Below are 18,079 nucleotides of genomic sequence, written 5' to 3'. Positions count from 1 at the left end.
TTTTTAAAAATGGTTTCTATATACAGACTATGAAATGATGAAATGTACAAAAAAATGCTGATTACATAAGTATATGTGTATCTGAGGATATAAACAGTGATTGAGCATATTGCATATTAGGGCTATACATAGTTGATGTGTGAGGACATCTTAATTTTTTAACTCCCTGAATGCAGCACGGTAGGCATGAGGAAGTAGTTTAGGAGCCAAGCGAAATGAAGGGTTTTTGAGTTGGGGAAACTGAATTTAGACTCCACTTTCAAGGACAGGCATAAAACAGGTAAGTCGCATTTATTTTGTGGGTTTTTTGAGTCATAAAATATCAGAGCAAACTGCAGTCAAATCCTCAGCGCCTTTGTGAGGTTAGCACTGATGCTAGCTTCTGTTGGCTAATCTGGATTGTTTATTCACCTTTTCTGAAAGGACACGACGAGTTTATTATGTGAACGTGTGTTCCGTCTAATATCTGGTCAAATAGCGGACAGCTAGCATTACTAAAGCTTATTTCGGTTTTGGGCTAACTCATGTGATGTGCCTTCAGGTGTGTTTAACGGACATTTCGATCAGAGATGAAACTGTTTAATTTTTTAAAATAGCTTCCAAAATTCAAATTTTTAAAATAGCTTCCAACTCCAGCCACACCGTGTTTGTTTATTTATGTTTACACTGTTTATTCTGATGCATACTTTACGAGTCATTTAAGCCAGCAGGGTTTTCTTAATCTTTGTGATGGTCGACATTTTCGCTTATATTTGTAAATAGACTACAGTCAACAGGATTTATAAAGGGATTGCATATGAAACATAGAAGAAACCTGTTCTGCAAGTGTCTTAATGACTCTGTTATTGTACTCACATTACAATAAATCAAGCCATACGATGGAGGATTTCATTATTATTAACATTTATTTCGAGAATAAAGTCAAAATGTGGAGATTGCATTTGTTGTTTCAAGTGCCACGGCTGTTTTACCCTGTACAATATGCCTTGTGCAGAAGAGTTAGTGAAACAACGTGATCAGCTGTGTCTTAAAAAGGAGGTCACGGAACAGAGCATTTGCATCACGGGTGTGCAACCGATAAATCTGCAACAGCTGTGTGATGCTGTCGTGTCAACATGGACCAAAGAAGAAGAATTAATTCAGGAACAAGGCAAATCGGTGTCTAACCCGATACCAGAAAGGTGTACCTAATAAAGCAGATGTTGAGTGTATTATCTCACTGAAATATATTGGTGTCTGTATTTTTAGGTTATAATTTCTGCAAAGACAAAATATATTTTTCTGGAAATTGAATTGCATTCAACTGTTGATGATTAGATGTCTTTACTACCACTAATTACTACAGAAAATGATTGTTTTTGCCTGAGATAAAGAAAGCTTTTGTCAGAGTGAAAAAAGTGATTGTGTATTGCAGATTTGTTTGATCCCTGCTTGTATTTTGACATCTCTCATGTCTTTACCTCTGTGATTGAAAAGCTGAACGAGCCATGGACAACATTCAGATCCGGAAGTTTCATGATGAAGATGCTGATGTTGTGAAGGAGCTCTTCACCTTGGGGATGAGTGAGCACGTGCCTTCATCCTTTATGCACGTTCTGAAGCAGCCGCTGACCCAGATGGTCCTCATGTGCATGTTCTGCGCTCTCCTGACCAGCTCTAAGTCCTTCCTGCTTCCCGTCTTGGCCGTCACCTTCTGCCTGGCTGGAGCCCGGCAGATGGTCGTCTACATGTTCAACAAATACATCGAAGCCACGTTCAGAAAGGACCTCAACAACATCAGTGAGACCTACCTGAAAGGGAAAGACTCATGCTTTTGGGTGGCTGATAGCGATGGCCGGGTAGTGGGTTCGGTGGCTTGTCTTCCTGCTGAGGATGCTCCTGGTTGCTTGAAGCTGAAACGCTTGTTGGTCCGCCGCAGTCACCGCGGGATGGGCATCGCAAAGGCTCTGTGTCGTACAGTGGCTGAATTTACTCGCGACAGGGGTTACGGAGCTGTAATACTGCAGACTTCTGTGGTGCAGACAGATGCTCAGAAGCTGTACGAGCACATGGGCTACAAAAAGATAAGAGAGTTTGTCGTTCCAGAGTTTCTTGCCAAAATCCTAAACTTCACCCTGCTTGAGTACAGACTTGATTTACAGCAGGACTGAGGAATGGACTGAATCAGATATAAACACTGAAAACCATTTCAGGGCAGCAGTACAACACATTTATCTAGTTCCTCAACTCTGTGTTTTCCCAGTATGTATTTGATTGAGGCAGAAACACTCTGGACAGGTCGGGCATGGGGGGTTGAGATGGGGGTGTGTTTACTCAACACTTGTAGAGCTGGTCCAGTTGTGTTTTCTCCTGTTTCAAACACACACAAGATCGTTACTGTTTTATTTGTGTGTGAAATAGTTGGTTCCACAAAATGTTAAAGTAGAAAAACTCAGCTTTTGTTAAGGGTTTTGTGTTGATTTGTCATTTTATTTAACTTCTACATGACTTTAACAATAAATGTATACATCTGAACACAAAAGCTGCGATCACTTTTGCAGTGTTATTTCAAATTTGTTGTTTTTGCTCAGTTTGTGATGCATTGATCCAATACAGGAGATCACTAGAGGCCCTTTTAGTAACTTGGCCACAACAATCTCTGGTGTCATTAAAATATTCATAATAGTTTGGTTATAAATTTCTCTCACTGTACTTTTCTGTGTTCATAATTCTATTAATTTTGACAAGATCTTTAACATCACCAGATGTTAGCCAGCTCCAAACAATGAGAGATCCTCCACTGTTTTTAACAGATGGCTCTACACTCTCACTGTTGCATGTCTCTCCTTACCTCCTCCATATATGTATTGAAACATTTTCAAATTTGGAATAATCTCTCCATCACCTCCATCGACCTGTTACCACTGATTTTCACTCCAGTTCTTGTATCATTTGCCATGCCTTATCCTTGACAGCCACTTTTCCACTGGTCAGGTACAAAGACTGGACTGAAAATACATGAAAAAGCAGTCAATGCTGACAGAAAACTTTAAAAGAGCTTTAGAAACCTTGAAGAAGTATTCCTCAAGGCCCTCTTAAAAATGTTAAGATAGTCTGGCTGCTTGGAGTAAAATATAGATAAGTGAGGGGTAGCTTAGGACTTTTGCACAGTGGTGTGTAATGTTACAATGCATGCACTACTTCTGTTTTATCCAGAAATACACTCATATATGTACAAATCACTTAATACCTCTATTCATGGAAAACTACCTGAAGTCATCTTTATTTCTATGGTCCTCTGAGCAGAGTGTTGAGACTATAGATTGTACTGCTGGAGGCCCAAAAAGGAAGCTGACAGCTGTTCAGCCCAACAGTGTCTACTGTGAGCCAGGGGGAGGTTGTGGCAGGGTGAAGAACCCAAACAGATATTTTGGGTCACTGCTTTGGTTTGAGTTTATTTTTACATGCTAAATGCCTCGCTGTAAATGACTACCACCTCAATGATGCTCACCTGTGTCAGGTTGTTGTTTTATTCCTTAAAAAAATAATTAAAGCTGTGAAGAGTATTTTTGTTTCATTTAAAATTTATACTTAAATTGTGATATAAGGTACTTTTGTACTTGCCTGTAATCAGGAAATAAGTACAAAATAATGCCACGATAAATAGCACAAAAATGACAGAAAAAGGCAAAATTTAAATAAAAAAGTTATTTCATTTTTATTGATATAGCCTCAGTCTGTATGTGTTTAAACCGTGTCATCTTTGTGCTGCTGAGCTCGTTTAAATACTTGAGTTTATATCGGGCCCCTGAGTTTGTGTCAGGCGGGCTGAGTCAGGCAGCAGCTCGGCCACCTCGAAGCGGATGTGTCCGGCCAGACCTCCATGGATGGATGTAGCCTGTCAGGGACGAAGCGGGGCAGTTAGCCGGATATTTTGACGTAAGCAGGTAGGTTTTAGTGCATATTTATTATCTGACCGTCGGGGTTTTAACTCAGAATACACACATACGCCTGTCTTGAACTATAAGCTTGTGTGGTTTCTTAATATTATCTCTTGGATATAATTTTTTTTATTCATTTATTGAAATTGCCAAACGAAGCTAACGAACGTTGCTGCTAGCAGCTGATCAGGGAGTGTCTGCCTGACAGCTGACAGCACCAAATGTGAGCGTTAAAATTAAGGTTTATTATTAGTTACAGCTGTTAAAATTAAATGTTCTCACATTAAAACGACTAATAATGAAGAACATAGCAAGTGTAATGAGCCTTGCTTTCGATTAAGGCGGCTGTGTCGATATCCAATCCTAAAGGGATGATTATTCTCGGTTAAATTAAATAATCTTCTAATCCGGATCGTTTTTCTTAATTTGTCATCCAGTTTGGTTAATCTGTCTGGAGAAAATGTCCCGTAGGGCTTCAGCCACACCCATGCTGTGATTTATTGTGATTACCAGCAGAAGCAATACGCAGAAATGTATATAGTTATTATTTTAATGTGTAGTAGTATCTTAATTCTTTCCCAGTAATACATGTATAAATAAGATATCATTGTATGTCCCGATTATTGCAGCAGAATTTCAGCCTTCAGTAGATTTTATACACACTAGATGGCACCAGATTACATATGTAAAGATATGGTACAGACTATAGACATGCACACTATAAATACTTTATACCAGTTTATACTAAGGGTGCTTTGTGTTTTATGCACGCAAATCCTAATTGAATGCATACAGGGATGAAGTGCTGGCTTTACACAACTATTCAGCTGATGACCTACTTTTCTTGGATGCATTGCTCAGTGATGAGACCATCCTGAATATCACTGACATGCAAGCATTACAGGCTGTAATTCCCCCAGTATTCTCCAGCAATTAGACACATTTAAAAACAGGGTTTGAAAAAAGGTTTGCATGGTCACATCTGCTGTTTTAATCTCACTTCAAATAAACTTGAGTGACACTGCTCAACTACACTGATTACAATTTAAATGTATAATTCAGTGACTCAAGTAAGTCCATTAATTATGTTTGTTATTCACATAAAGATTAATAAACCAAGCTAAAAATAATCACAGTAACCTCAATATTTCTTGAACAAACAAATGAACAAATTATTTATTCAATTTATTTCAGTTAGTTTCTTTTCTTTAACGTAGTGCCTCCTTTTAAAAATGGTCACCTCCAAAACTCTACCTGGATGATGCTGCAGTTTCTTTTTCAGTCGACCGTCAGCTGCTGTGTCCATATTGGCAAAATTTGTGTCATATAAGCCAAGCTTGTGCTAAATAAAAGCTGCCTTGGAGCAATAGTTATGCTCGTTTTTACTTTGTTGAGTGATATCAATTTGTTCCTCCCGGACAGACAGACTGAGGTGCAGTGTGGCTGTAATTTTCCTGCTTAAAATCCCAGAGTGTCACCTCTGTTCCTGCGTCCTTCCCGTTTGCTGGTCTAAGTGGGCTCAAAGCAGCAGCACCGCCTCTTTCTCAGTTTCTCTTCCATCATCTTCTATAAGGAGGACGAGCTTTGAATTAGATTGTCTGCTAGTCTTTAGAGAGATAAGAGGCTCCCCTTCTCTATTTCTTCCCACAAATGCCCAACACCCCCGTTTTTTGGTTCTGCCTCCATCATTTGCATAAAAGGGTGCAAAGACACTGCAGAGGTTTGTTTTGTCCCTAAACATCCCCAGCTATCCCCCAGCTGAAATATTAGTCTGTGGATTGCATATATGGCTGTTTTTTGTTGTTATCCTGGCCCATGCTTTGTTGCTGAAGCTTTATATGTCCTGCATTATTTTGAAAGGAAAAATATTCTCCTCTCTTGAAGGCTTGGGTTCCAGCGTTTGTCATCAGCCTCTAAGCTGAAAGCGTTTACACAGAAACCCTGCAGCGCTTGCTTCCATTGCAAAGAGATGACAGCAGAGAAAAAGAGAGGACTGGGAGTTGAAAAGCTCCAGCCATGCAGTTAGCAGATAAAAGAACTAATCCTTGCTCTGTGATGGGCCACAGTTTTAGGCTGGACCCTAATGCAACCTCTGCTGCTTTTTGCTTACAATGTGCTGTGTTGTGGAGCATCACCTGGACCTTTTGTGTTCAACCACAATGAAACAGCAGTTGATTAACTTGAACTGGTTCACCTCCCACTGGATGAAAAATGCTTAGCACCTGTTTTTTTCTTGACTTTCCCCCCCTCCCAGTTCTCACTCTAGCAGATGAAAGAAAGTGGAATGCTTTGTAATAAAAAAAAACACACACACACACAAAAAAACTGAAAATCCATTATAGGCTGCAGTGCAGCGAGAAATTAGGTTTAGTGTAATTTCAGCCTTTTCTTTTGATGTATTTACGACCCCGTATGTGTTTTTTCCATTCCCTGACTGATTAATCATAACTTGAGTCAATATTATTAATTTTTACCTTAAAAGTCTGTGTTGCCGAGGCTGAAAGTAGCCTTTGATCAGTGCACTCATGATAAGAAGTAAAAAAACAAGCCTGAACCTCTGCATCATCCTAAATAATGAGGGCATGCACGGGAATAATAGCTGTCTATTTTGAGAAGCATGTCTGCAGGCTTTAGGACCCAGCAGCACTGTCTGGGCCTAAACCACCCTCCCTCCTGCAGAAGCCAGCTTAGACACAGCACAGTGCAGTGCTGCCCCTCAGCTGATGCGCTCACAGCAGACCCAGCTTGGCTTTATTTCTTTCCCCCCCTCTTCGTATCGCTGCTGTTCGCCTTTAACACCTTTAATCAGAGGGCTGGATTGGCAGCATCCTCCCCAGCAGAGACTTCCTGATAGGGTGAAAAAAGCTCCCGCAGACTTTGGCTTGTGGGCAGCAGAGAGGCGGGACGGTGGAGTTTTGGGAGCTCGGGCTGTACTGTGAGCAATAGGAGAGGGATGGTGTGATTCTGCGAGGAGACAGAGAGGAAGAGGGAGACGCTCCGGCAGCATCACTGAACCCCACTCCCCTCTCCTCGACCCCCTTCTGTCTGGCTGACGCTCTCCCCAATAACACGCTCTTTCAGTCAAGACTGGCAGTTTTGAGTGGGGGGCTCAGCAACCAGAAATCATGTCACACACTAGGAGGAATACGTACACCCGGGTGAGTGGATATATATACGCTCAAGGTAGTTGAATGAACGGTCTGAGTGGCGTTTAAGTTTGTCTTGCTCAGCGGGCCATTGTTTCTGTAAGGTTTCTTTGATTTGTTTCACTCTGTCATCCTCTCCTTGTCAATTCCTGCCTTCAATAGGAGGGTTTCTAATCCATTTCACTGCTGCATTCCTCTGTCTGAATTGTCGCCTCTTTGTTCGGCTCAAATGCCCCTCCGGGGCAATATCAACATTGCTGCTGCGATGCTGAGAGCTGATACCTTTGCTATGACTTGACTCTGACGACCTGTGAACTAGTAGGTAGGTAGTTGGCTCGCTTTTTGTTATCAGCTAAACACACAATCCATGAGCCCAGAAGACTTCCTGTTTGTCATCCGTGTCTGAGTCAGGCGACTTTGCTGTCAATGGGAGGGATGACATCAGTGTGTGATCTTACATGTCAGCTTACTAAGCAAAAATAGCTCCTAGACTGTATGGATTTTAACTTATATGGAGGCGGTCTGTGGCAAGCACGCATATGACAGCTTTTCTTGCTTAAATAAAATATCGTGCTGACAATTAGAAAGCTACATGCGGGTTTTTCATCTTATTTCAGCTTTAAAGTCAGTGTGAGCCTTGCGTGTGTTGTAAGAGTAGAGTGGCACTAAATAATTCAGCACGCCCTCCTTGGGTCTTCTGCCTCCAGCACATGGCAAACGGTTCTAAGCAATGACTGAACATCGGTGAATACATCATTACAGACTTGTTAGCTTTCAAGTTTTCATTATGACTTCAAGTATAATCCCCTGATGGATGTGCGATTGCAGATTGTTGAGCTGTGTTGCCCTGTGAAGCCATGTAGACTGAAGCGATTTGACGCTTTAAGTAAAAGCTTCGAGGACTCAGATGTGACGTAGAAACTGTGGAAACAGAATTTATTGCTCATGACTAGTTAAAATGTCTCGCTCCATGTTGGTCATGAATTATAAGAGGTGTTAATTAGACTTTAAACAATTAAGGGGGTCCAGGCTTTGAAGAAAAGCTGCCACTCAAGGGAATATCAGCAGTGGCTGTCTGACATTATGTGTGAGGAGCTATGGTTGTTTATAATAAAGATACATGTATGTAACTTTCATCCAGTGTGAGGTGAGTGCCTTTAAATCATTGAAACACCAACATTCCAATGTATACTTTGCAAAGTTTCATTGACCTTACATTAGGGTACTGATTGTCTAAGACCTTTAGGCATGTGGTTCAACCAGATTTTATGTTTTAATGTTTTCATGAATACTGAAACTCAAGAATAATGCACAGTGTAGTGGAAGCTTCATGCTTTATGTGGAGCAGATGATCAGATTAGATTTTGAAGACCTAAAAGCTAACAAGTTCAAACTTATACCAAATATGTAGTACGGTAAGCCACATGTTTGTCACAGAAAACAAGAAGTAAAGTCAAATGTTTGAGGTTTATGTTTAGAACTAGAATTACCATAATGTACATTTGTGTTCAGAAATTTACATCGACTCATTGTGGAGATACATGTCACAGGGCTTTGAATTATTTCTTTGAATTGTTCTTTTTGCAGAGTGGAATAATTGTACAGCATACATCTTCATTGACTTTAAAAGCAAGAACTGGGAACACAAGTTTAAATTTATTTTGGACTTTCTCTATTCCGCACAGGGCAAAAAAAAGTTACAACCACCTCCACTTTGGTTAAATGTCCCTTGGCAAGTTGCACCTTGACCAGGTGCTTTGGCTGGATATTTGACAACGTTTCTTGGAAAAATTGGTAGAGTTCATTTACATTTTAAACTGGTTTATTGCCTTCCTTTTGGGAAGGCTGTTCCAGAAACTTAATGTCAGCCTGCTTTTTTAATTCCAAACCAGTTTTGATGTGTTTGAGATGATTGTCCTGTTAGAATACTGTGTTCAAGTTTCAACCGTAGCTGTTGATTTGAGGTGAAGTTGAAGGATTTGGAGGTAGTCCTCTTCCTTCATTGTTCCATTCACTTTTTTCAGTGTACCAGTACCACTGGCAGCAGAACAGCCCCAGAGCATGATGCTACAGTTGGTACAGTGTGCTTAGGTTTGAAAACCTCACCTTTACTTTCAAACATACCTTTTGTCGTGACCAAATAGTGTTGTCTTTGTTCTGTCTGACCAAAAAACTTTTCTCCAGAATTAGTTTGATTTATTAATGTGGGCAGCTACAAATTTAAATCAAGCTTAAAGATGTTGATTTTACACAGGCATGTGTAGTGGATTTGAAGTAGAGGTTTCTTTCTTGGTCGGCACAAAACATTGCTCTTAGTCCATTGCAACGTGAAACTGGCTTCACTGTGGACAGTGACGCTGTTATGTTCTGCCGTGTGGAAGGCAGGAGATTGGACCCAAATGCAGGACTCGGAAAAGGAACGTTAAAATAAAGTGCAGCATTTATTGCTGGAAGAACTCTTCATGAATACAGGGCAAAAAAACAAGAACTCAAAGCACTAAGCATTACCTTGGAAACTGGGGAAACTAGAAAGCTAAGCTTTGAACAGAGAACTAGAAAACTATCGTGAAACAGAGGTGAAGACACAGCATGGAAAGGGTACGACGTGACAACAAGCTGGGGATCACAGGGGTAATCAAGAAACGGGAGACAGAAGGGAAACACAGGTGGGACTAATTCTGCAGGACGAGACAAGGGAAGCAACACAGAATACAGACAGACTTTCAAAGTAAAACAGGAAGCACAACAACTGAACTTACAGACACAGACTCAAGACCCGATACTGACATGGTACAGAGGGAACACAAGGACAGGGATAACTTAGACAGGAGATGTGGGACCAGGGCAGGCACCGAGACACAGACTAGACACTAAACAGAGGGAGCACAGAAATCAAACCTAAGAACTAGCAAATCTTATCAAGAATTAATCAGAAACACAAGCAACTCTTAATCAAAACAAAAACACTGAGTCAGCAGTCTCAGGACCATGACAGATGCTGGTGTTCCTGTAGTGTTCAGCTCATGGCAGGCTTGAGCCTTTGTGGTTCCTGGGTTGATCCTAACCAATTTTCCCACAACTGATGATAACAGTTTAGGTCTTTTTCCAGACAAAGGCAGAGTGATGACTCATCCAAATAACATCGGGATCATCAGGTCAAGCAATTGTACTCATTCTTCGATCTTCACTGAGTTTGTTGGACTTTAATACTGTGCTGACTATTGGGCAGTCCAATGAGATGCAGACAAAGCAAAACTATCAGTTCCTGTCAGTCATGATCGCTAACGACAAGTTAATAGGGCTTGGCATTATCAAGTTAAAAGACAGACCTCTTTTTAGAACCTTCATCACCACTTGTTACCAGATTTGAGCGAGTTTATGTATATATTTAAGGCTGTATACTTTTCAACATGCGTAGATTACAGTTATTCCAAAATAAACGAGATAAAAAACTTGTGCACGCAACTCTTGTTTTGTTAAAGTCAGTAAAGATGTATGAAAATGAACACTTCTAAGAAATCATTAAAAGCCCCAAATTAACATAACAGCACAGCTTCTTGCAGCAGTAGTGACAGCAGAGGATCCAGTGTCTGTCGAAGAGTCTTCATGCTATAGTTGTTTTTCTGTTTTTGGTTAAACTTTCACAAAGGTTTTTGTGTAGTTTAACCTTTAAGTTAAACAGCAACACATAGACAGTGTGTGTTTAGCTGAAGCAGAGAATGATATCTGCTCCTCTCTGCACTGTTCTGCTGAGTCACCATCAATTCTAGGACATTCCTCTGTAAATTGGGTTATGCAGCACTATTTGATTACAAAATATTGTAGCTGAAGCCAATTTGAAAACGTTCTTGTGTGCATTTTGTTCTTCACACATCCAAATTGCATTGTGACGTCTCAGGTGTTTGTTGCCATGGAATTACCATAAAGTTTGCCTCCTCAGCTAGAAAGAAAGAGCAGTGCTGTTCAAGCGTGCACTGACATTTAGAGAGAGCAGCATCGGGATGAGGCCTGGTCCTCTGTCCCTCAAAGGTGAGCCACTGTGTACCGGGATGGTCTCATAAAAGCACCTTCTGTTGTATCACCCAACCAACCCTAATCCCTGAGCTAATGGGTCTTTGCTACAGTCACTCTAGGGAAAACAGTGATTGGAAACAGCAACTTGACCAAAATTACTATTAACATGTGCAATCATCTTGCAATATTGTTGCCTGTTAAGGTCGGCGACCACGCCTGTGATCACTCACGGTCAGTTACTCTCTTCTAAGGGTCTTAGGTGCATCAGGAGTGCAAGAAAATAACAATAAGACTGAGTCAGTTTGCTGTCAGTCTGCTCTCAGATTAAATTGGGTCAAGTTGGTAGTTACATGCAGTTGTTTGTTATAATGTGTTGATTAACTGTGATAAATTGGGGAAAATCACAAATATACAATTTCAAATTCATTTGAACTTTTTTTTAAAGAAATTTAGAAGTTCCCTCACAAATTGTGACAGAGTTTCTGCATGACTATGATTTAACTGCAAAAGGACACAAGTGTTTGGCGACCTTACTTTTATATAGAAATATAACCAGAACACAACCAGTTCAGTCATCTTGACAATCTATTAAATGTGAAACATCATTTTTTTGCAAACCTTTGCCAACACAATATGAAAAATGGTTCTTTCAAAGTAAACTAAACAGTAGTATTTAACATAAATACATTAGATTAACATAAATCTAATGCTAAACATTAAATACCACTTAATGCCACTCAAATTAAATCACCTGTGATGTTGAGCTGATTATAAATGCCTGTTTTAACAGCCCAGGTCTGTGTTTTCTTTCCTCATCCCACCCAGACCACCAGCAGTGGCAGCAGCAGGATGAGCTCAGACGGGGGCGGGCGGCCCGTCAAAGTAGGCTCCCTGGTGGAGGTGATTGGGAAGGGGCAGCGTGGCACAGTGGCCTACATCGGGACCACCCTGTTTGCCTCTGGAAAATGGGTGGGGGTCATCCTGGATGAAGCCAAGGGCAAAAATGACGGCACCGTACAGGGAAAGCGTTACTTCACCTGTGAAGAGAATCATGGGATTTTTGTGAGACAGTCACAGGTAAATACAGGTGTATTAAGTAAATGTCTTTACCCCAGTTATTTTTTTAACACATAAAATAGATTTTGTTTTCCATTTATGTGGCACAGTGTGCTGTGTGTGTGGGCTGATATTTTCCTTTATTGTCTTCTGTGGTGCTTTCGTTTTTTTTGTTGCTTCGGGGTCTTTGGTTATTCTTTTTGATCTGCAACAGCTCCGAGTTTCTCTCCCTCAAAATTCTGCATAATGTGACCATAATTACTATATATATATGTATATATATATATATATATATATATATATATATATACTATACTATATATACTATAGTGACCTGGAGGAGATGATAGAATAAACTAAAATTACAATAGTTAACTTTTTTGCTACTTATGTTTTTTGTTTTTTTTGTAAATGAAAACTTCTTTCTTGTGAAACCGTCCATCTATATTCTTAACTGCTTATCCTGATCAGAGTTGCAGAGGGTTTCATTCAGTTCCATTTTATTTACATAGCACTAATGCACAGCAACAGTTCAAGCTCAGAGAAACAGGCACAGGTGTATAATATGCTCTAAATAAAGAGATCTTCACTCTGTCTGTACATGCATTAAATATTCATCAATGGATGTTTGGTTATGCTTACATCATCCAGCTGTACACTGTAAATAACTTTGTCATCCATCATTTGATCTGTAATAACATGTTCAAGATATTTGACTTTATTGCAGACAGCGTTAATATCTGAGTATTCAAATTCTGGAAATACTAGGTGTTTATCTCCTTGGTTCTATAACCATGTGTATATGTTCCACACCATGAGGAGAACATATGTGAAGGAGCTGCTGGCGACCAGTGGTACCAGGACACAAGATCATCTGCATACATAATATGGTTCAGAATATCTAGAATATTATTAACCATGCACACAGTTTTACAGGCACGCAAAATCTTCAATCAAAATATTAAAAAGAACCAGGATAAAATTCTTCCTCTTCTAACACTATTAGGGCTGAAATGCTGTCTCTTCATTTTACTTGTAACGTCCGTTTGGAATAGAAATAAATCAGAACTCTCACAATGTATTCAGGCATCCCTTTATGACTCAGCTCAGCAAAATAACTCTGTTTTACACAATCAAAGGTTTGCAGGCATAGAAATAAAACAAATACAAACTGATGATGTCTTTTCTTGTGTTTGTTTATAATTTCCTTCAAAATATACATACACAGACCAGTTCCATGTTTGGGTTTAAATTTAAAAAATGTATTTATCCTGCAAAAGTCTTTCTGAAATATTATACTGGCTAAGGTTATGGACCTGTGATTATTACGATGGCTTACTTTACCAGCTTTATCCTTCATAAGTAGCGCTAAGAGAAGGCCACACTGAGTCTGGCAATAAATAAATAAATCTGTTTGGAAGGAGCAAGTTTACAGTGAGGTTTATGTTAATCATGTGACTGTAATCTACATCTCTAGGGTTGCCAACCTAATGTGGAACTGGACTGTTACTACTAAAAAGAAAAAGTCAAAAGATTGGAAGAAATGGTACCTGCAGGATATCTCTTATGTGCGGGCACACAATAATAAACAGTCAGTGTAATGTAACTTGCAGTATTGTCACATCTGTCTTTGTGACTGTCAGTTTAATTCTATTTGTTTTAGTGCTGGGACAAGCACCATTTTACGGTAGCTTATTATGATCAAATTACACAAAGTTGTTGCAGTCATCAAATCAGAACCAGATGTCTACATTGCTGAATCCAAACACATCAATCACTCTTTGGCTGCTCGTCAAATCCATCCACTTCAGGGCTAAAAAAATCATTACCAATTAATGTGATGGTGGTTGTACTTAAATGTTAGCAGCGAACAGTTTATACTTTGCGTGTTCTGTTACAGTCACCAGTAACTGTTAAAGCTTTTTACCTTTTGACTGTGCTGAAAAAAAGTGATACAAATTTAATGCTAAAAAGAAACATCAAACCTATGTAGAATTACACGTTTATGCATAAGATTCAGCTTTACTGTAGATTAGCAGTTGTGTCACTAATCCTCTTCAGCGTGTCTCCTGCTTGGCTTAAAAGGCTCACTTGTGGCTCCCCTTTTGCGATATGCCTCTTCATCTCTGTCACCTCTTTCATTTAACAGCAGCACTCACAGTTGTGCTTTTGGAAGACATGACTAAACGTCTCTCTCCCGCTGTCTCAGATCCAGCTTGTAGATGATGGGGCAGACACAACGTCTCCTGAGACACCTGAGCCTGGCACTGGCAAGGTTCCCAAACGAGGTGAGAACGCACACACACATCCAGATGGTCATATTTGCAGGTCGTCTTTAGTATTCTGCTGGTACTGCTTTATGAGTAAAATTTGAAAAATGCCCAGACACAGTAAAATCCAGTCTATCTTGTCCTTATAGAGCCTGATAGTAAGTGTGCATGCCATATTTGAAACCAATAAGCAGGGTTTATTCTCACCTGCTCTCCTGCTGTAGTTTAGAAAGACAGCTGAAGATCTAAGATATAAACGCACTTTGGTACATTTAGTATCTTATTACAGGGATGCTGCCTGGTTTTACTTATGTGACGAGTGAATAACAAGTAAAAATTGTGGATTTGAATCCCTCGTACGGTAAGTTAGCCACCAGCAGATGTCAAACTCTTCATCGGTGGTTGTTTTAAAGTGCTTTATAAATAAAGGTGATGATGATGATGATCGGGCCACAGTTTAAACAATAGCTATTCTCTTTATTTAAGAGTACTTTGCTATATCTTGAGCCGCCCCTCATATCTTTGTATTTGTCTCCTATGGAGCCCGACTTTTTTGCAAACTTTTTGAGCAGTAGTTCTCCAAACTTCATTCCTCTGGCTGTTTTCAGAGGAATGTTTTTATATATTTATTTTTTTAAAGTCATGTAACACTGACCCGTAAATCACTCAAGCATAAAAAAGGCGCTTAACTTGTGTCTACGTCTCTACGCATTACAGATAACTTGGCACAGAACGAACTTTAAATTCCCATTTTATGCATGTTGTTACTAACAGCCTGTCACAAGAACATATAATGTGTTCCACTACTTGAATCTATATAAAATGTTAAAGATAACATAGTTTAACAGGCATAAAATTGTTTTTTTTTTGCACAAATACGGTGATTTCGAAAGACTTATTAGCTGAAAACTTGGTGTGTAGCATGTCCTTAGAAAAATTAGGAAACTGGATAAATGAAGAAGTGTCAGGTCTAAAAAACATAAAACAGCAGATTAACATTACAAGGAAATATGTTATCATGTCATGTCTTATCAAGTGAGGGAATTATGAATGTGGATCCCAAAGTGGATTTGAGATCTTAACACACATATATGTGGATAACACATTATTTTCTCCCCACTAAACTCTTGATGTTTTAGTGGTAAACACTTTTTTTGTGGGATTTTTGATGGACATCTGGGCCATGAAAAGGCAGATTAAATGAGACTGAACAGTTGATTAAGATGTAACCTGGCAACAAGACACTTTTTCATTTAAAGCCTTGAAACGCTGAGTGCTTCTGTAAATGCTGCTATGCACCAAAATTCAAAGGGAAAGATGAGCAGTAAGTGTAGCTGACAGGTATAAGTAATAACATTCAAAAGGCTCCAGTCTATTTAGTTGAGCTACTTTTTTTACACCCCATAAATATATTTAAAAAATGTCTGTCTCTTGTTCTGGTACCTTTTTCAGTGAGTTTTATATCCACTCTGGCTTTACCGTTATCCATTCAATGTTATTGAATTCTTACAACATGCCTTCCCATATTACATCTTCATATCTTCAAATATATTCAGCCACTGTGGGTCTCAACTTTACAGTTTTCTCTTGTTTTGCCTGTTGTTGCTAATTTGCGGCAAGGCACATTGTACGCATTGTAATTTTACCTCTGCCTTATTGCCAATATTTTCTTATTTTTAAACATGAGAAGGGCCTCCAAGACACAGATGAAATCAATCAGCCAACTGAAAACAAGAAAATATCGGCATTGGAACATCCGGTTCTGTCGCCCTTTCACAATAATCTCTGACACGCAAGTTTGTAAACCACAATCACATTTCTATTCGTTTTATTTTCTGTGAGTGGAAGAAAGAGACATTATTCAGATTATTACTATTACACAAATCTTCCAGGATGCAGATTTCTGTCTCTTTTACCTGCTGCTACAGCCATTATGTGAGTTAGAGCCTTTAATTTGGAACTCTGCCAGCCTGAAAGCCAGAAAGAAAAGTTATTGTCTTAAGATGTGGCTTTTCTCTGGAAGTGATTTGTAAAAGGGGCTCTGAAAGTGACGGTGAGATCACCAGCATACAAATAACACTTTCCCTCAATAACATGAGTAGGGAAAAAAGGGCATGGAGAAGTGAATTTTAAATAAGGGTGCATACACGTTTCAACAGCTGCCAGTCAGGTTTGACCATCTGGTGAATGAACAATAAATTATGTTGACTCTGTTTGCGCCATAACCTGCTGTGGGACTTTTATAACTCTTAAAGATTTTTATCTTAATATTCTGGGAATGTGTTTCTTCTTTATCTCGTCAGAAATCCTGGAGTCAGCCAAGTCTGCTAAACTGGTGAGTCAGATAACGCTGCACTGTGACACAAAGTTTGCAGGAAAGCCGAGGCAAACGTGCCGCCTGACACCTGAATACACACACACCCACACTGCACGTACACACATTCATGCATACAGACTCCCACCTGTACACACACACACATAGACGTACTAAAGTAAGTGCTATGTGTTGGTGTTTATTGTTTGGCGATTTGCACTCTGCAGGGAGATTCATATGTGAGATATTTAATTCATTTCTGATGGCTGCATTTTCACAGGTTTTGTTAGGATCAGGTGTTTTAAGTGCCTGCAGTAGATTAACATTTAATTTGGCTTCATCATAGCATGGCTGTGAATTTAAAAGGTGATTCCTACATGAAACTAGTGTAACATAACACTGTGATGTGGTAATTAGTTCTAATTTACAATAAAAAATAAAGTAATGGGATTATTAAACAATATGGAATATTATATGAGGCTCTTGCACATGTACATCTGTAAATGTTTCCACTTAATTCATCTTAATGTAATTATAGTTTAATCTGAGTTTACCAAGTTCAGAAATGTGCTAAACCAAATTGTAGCTCTAGAGTTGAATGAGTTCTCTCTGTCCAGTAGAGGGCGCCGTTTACTCACGTAAGTCCAGTGTTACTCTGCATGTTTGGTAGACACTAAAAAAAATATAGAAAAAATCCAGCACATCAGAGCCATGACTCAGGAGTAAAAAAGCACTGATCTAACTAATAATTTATTTAGTGTGCTTGACATTTGCCTTCAGGTCAAACTGACACTTAAATCCATTGCAGTAATTTTTCATAGGAATTGTTATATGTTCGTTATATGTTTTAATAGAAATCTGGTGCTGAAGAGAAGTATACTGGTTAAATTTACTTTAAACCTGCAGTCTGTTAATATGGTGTAAGAGTTCACTTTTGATGAAAAGAGCAAAAGCAAACATGGTTTATGGATGTGACTATAGTGATATATGGATATCTGGATTTAAAGGAATTTTGAGAAGTCTTGGGTTTGAATTAAACTTTAAAGTTGTACACATCAAGGCAAAAAAAATCTCTTTGCTGTTAAAGGTTAATCCACTGACAGTCCTGGATTCAAATGTCAGCATGTTGAGAGAATCTTTGCACAGGGAATAACCTGTAATGATAAGTTCACTCTGTCAAAGGGAAACCAGAACGGAGGCATTTGATTTAAAAACTATATTCCAAATTAGTCACATTTAAATGACTTTTTTCTATGACTAGATATGTTGTTTTATTTATGCAAATTGTACAGTCATTGTAAAAAGAAAGTTAACTGTAAGGTTTCACGTATGAGGACATAATGAAAATAATCTGGTCCT

General features: G+C 39.1%; 2 protein-coding genes across 9 annotated transcripts in view; both read left to right on the top strand.

Moving 5' to 3' along the window:
- The first annotated feature begins 144 nt into the window (after positions 1 to 144).
- Positions 145 to 2,759, top strand: nat8 (N-acetyltransferase 8). Its single transcript, XM_006798568.2, has 2 exons — positions 145 to 280; positions 1,477 to 2,759. The coding sequence occupies exon 2, from the start codon at positions 1,488 to 1,490 to the stop codon at positions 2,148 to 2,150; it is 663 nt and encodes a 220-aa protein (XP_006798631.1). The 5' UTR covers positions 145 to 280; positions 1,477 to 1,487; the 3' UTR covers positions 2,151 to 2,759.
- A 3,895-nt stretch (positions 2,760 to 6,654) lies between these two features.
- Positions 6,655 to 18,079, top strand: part of LOC102777386 (dynactin subunit 1) — a 36,770-nt gene continuing 25,345 nt past the window's right edge. For 5 of the 8 annotated variants that reach the window (XM_087833188.1, XM_087833190.1, XM_087833187.1 and 2 more), the window contains exons 1-4: positions 6,656 to 7,078; positions 11,906 to 12,157; positions 14,346 to 14,424; positions 16,710 to 16,741. In XM_087833188.1, coding sequence (XP_087689314.1) covers positions 7,046 to 7,078; positions 11,906 to 12,157; positions 14,346 to 14,424; positions 16,710 to 16,741 — 396 coding nt within the window. In that variant the 5' untranslated portion in view covers positions 6,656 to 7,045. Of the gene's footprint in view, positions 7,079 to 11,905; positions 12,158 to 14,345; positions 14,425 to 16,709; positions 16,742 to 18,079 lie in introns of all 8 variants that reach the window. The other 3 variants (XM_087833185.1, XM_087833184.1, XM_087833182.1) reach the window with 1 other exon arrangement.

Source organism: Neolamprologus brichardi, chromosome 19 (assembly GCF_056152115.1).
Source record: "Neolamprologus brichardi isolate AB-2024 chromosome 19, ASM5615211v1, whole genome shotgun sequence".
Classification (NCBI taxonomy): Eukaryota; Metazoa; Chordata; class Actinopteri; order Cichliformes; family Cichlidae; genus Neolamprologus; species Neolamprologus brichardi.
This window is presented reverse-complemented; position numbering and strand designations above follow the sequence as displayed.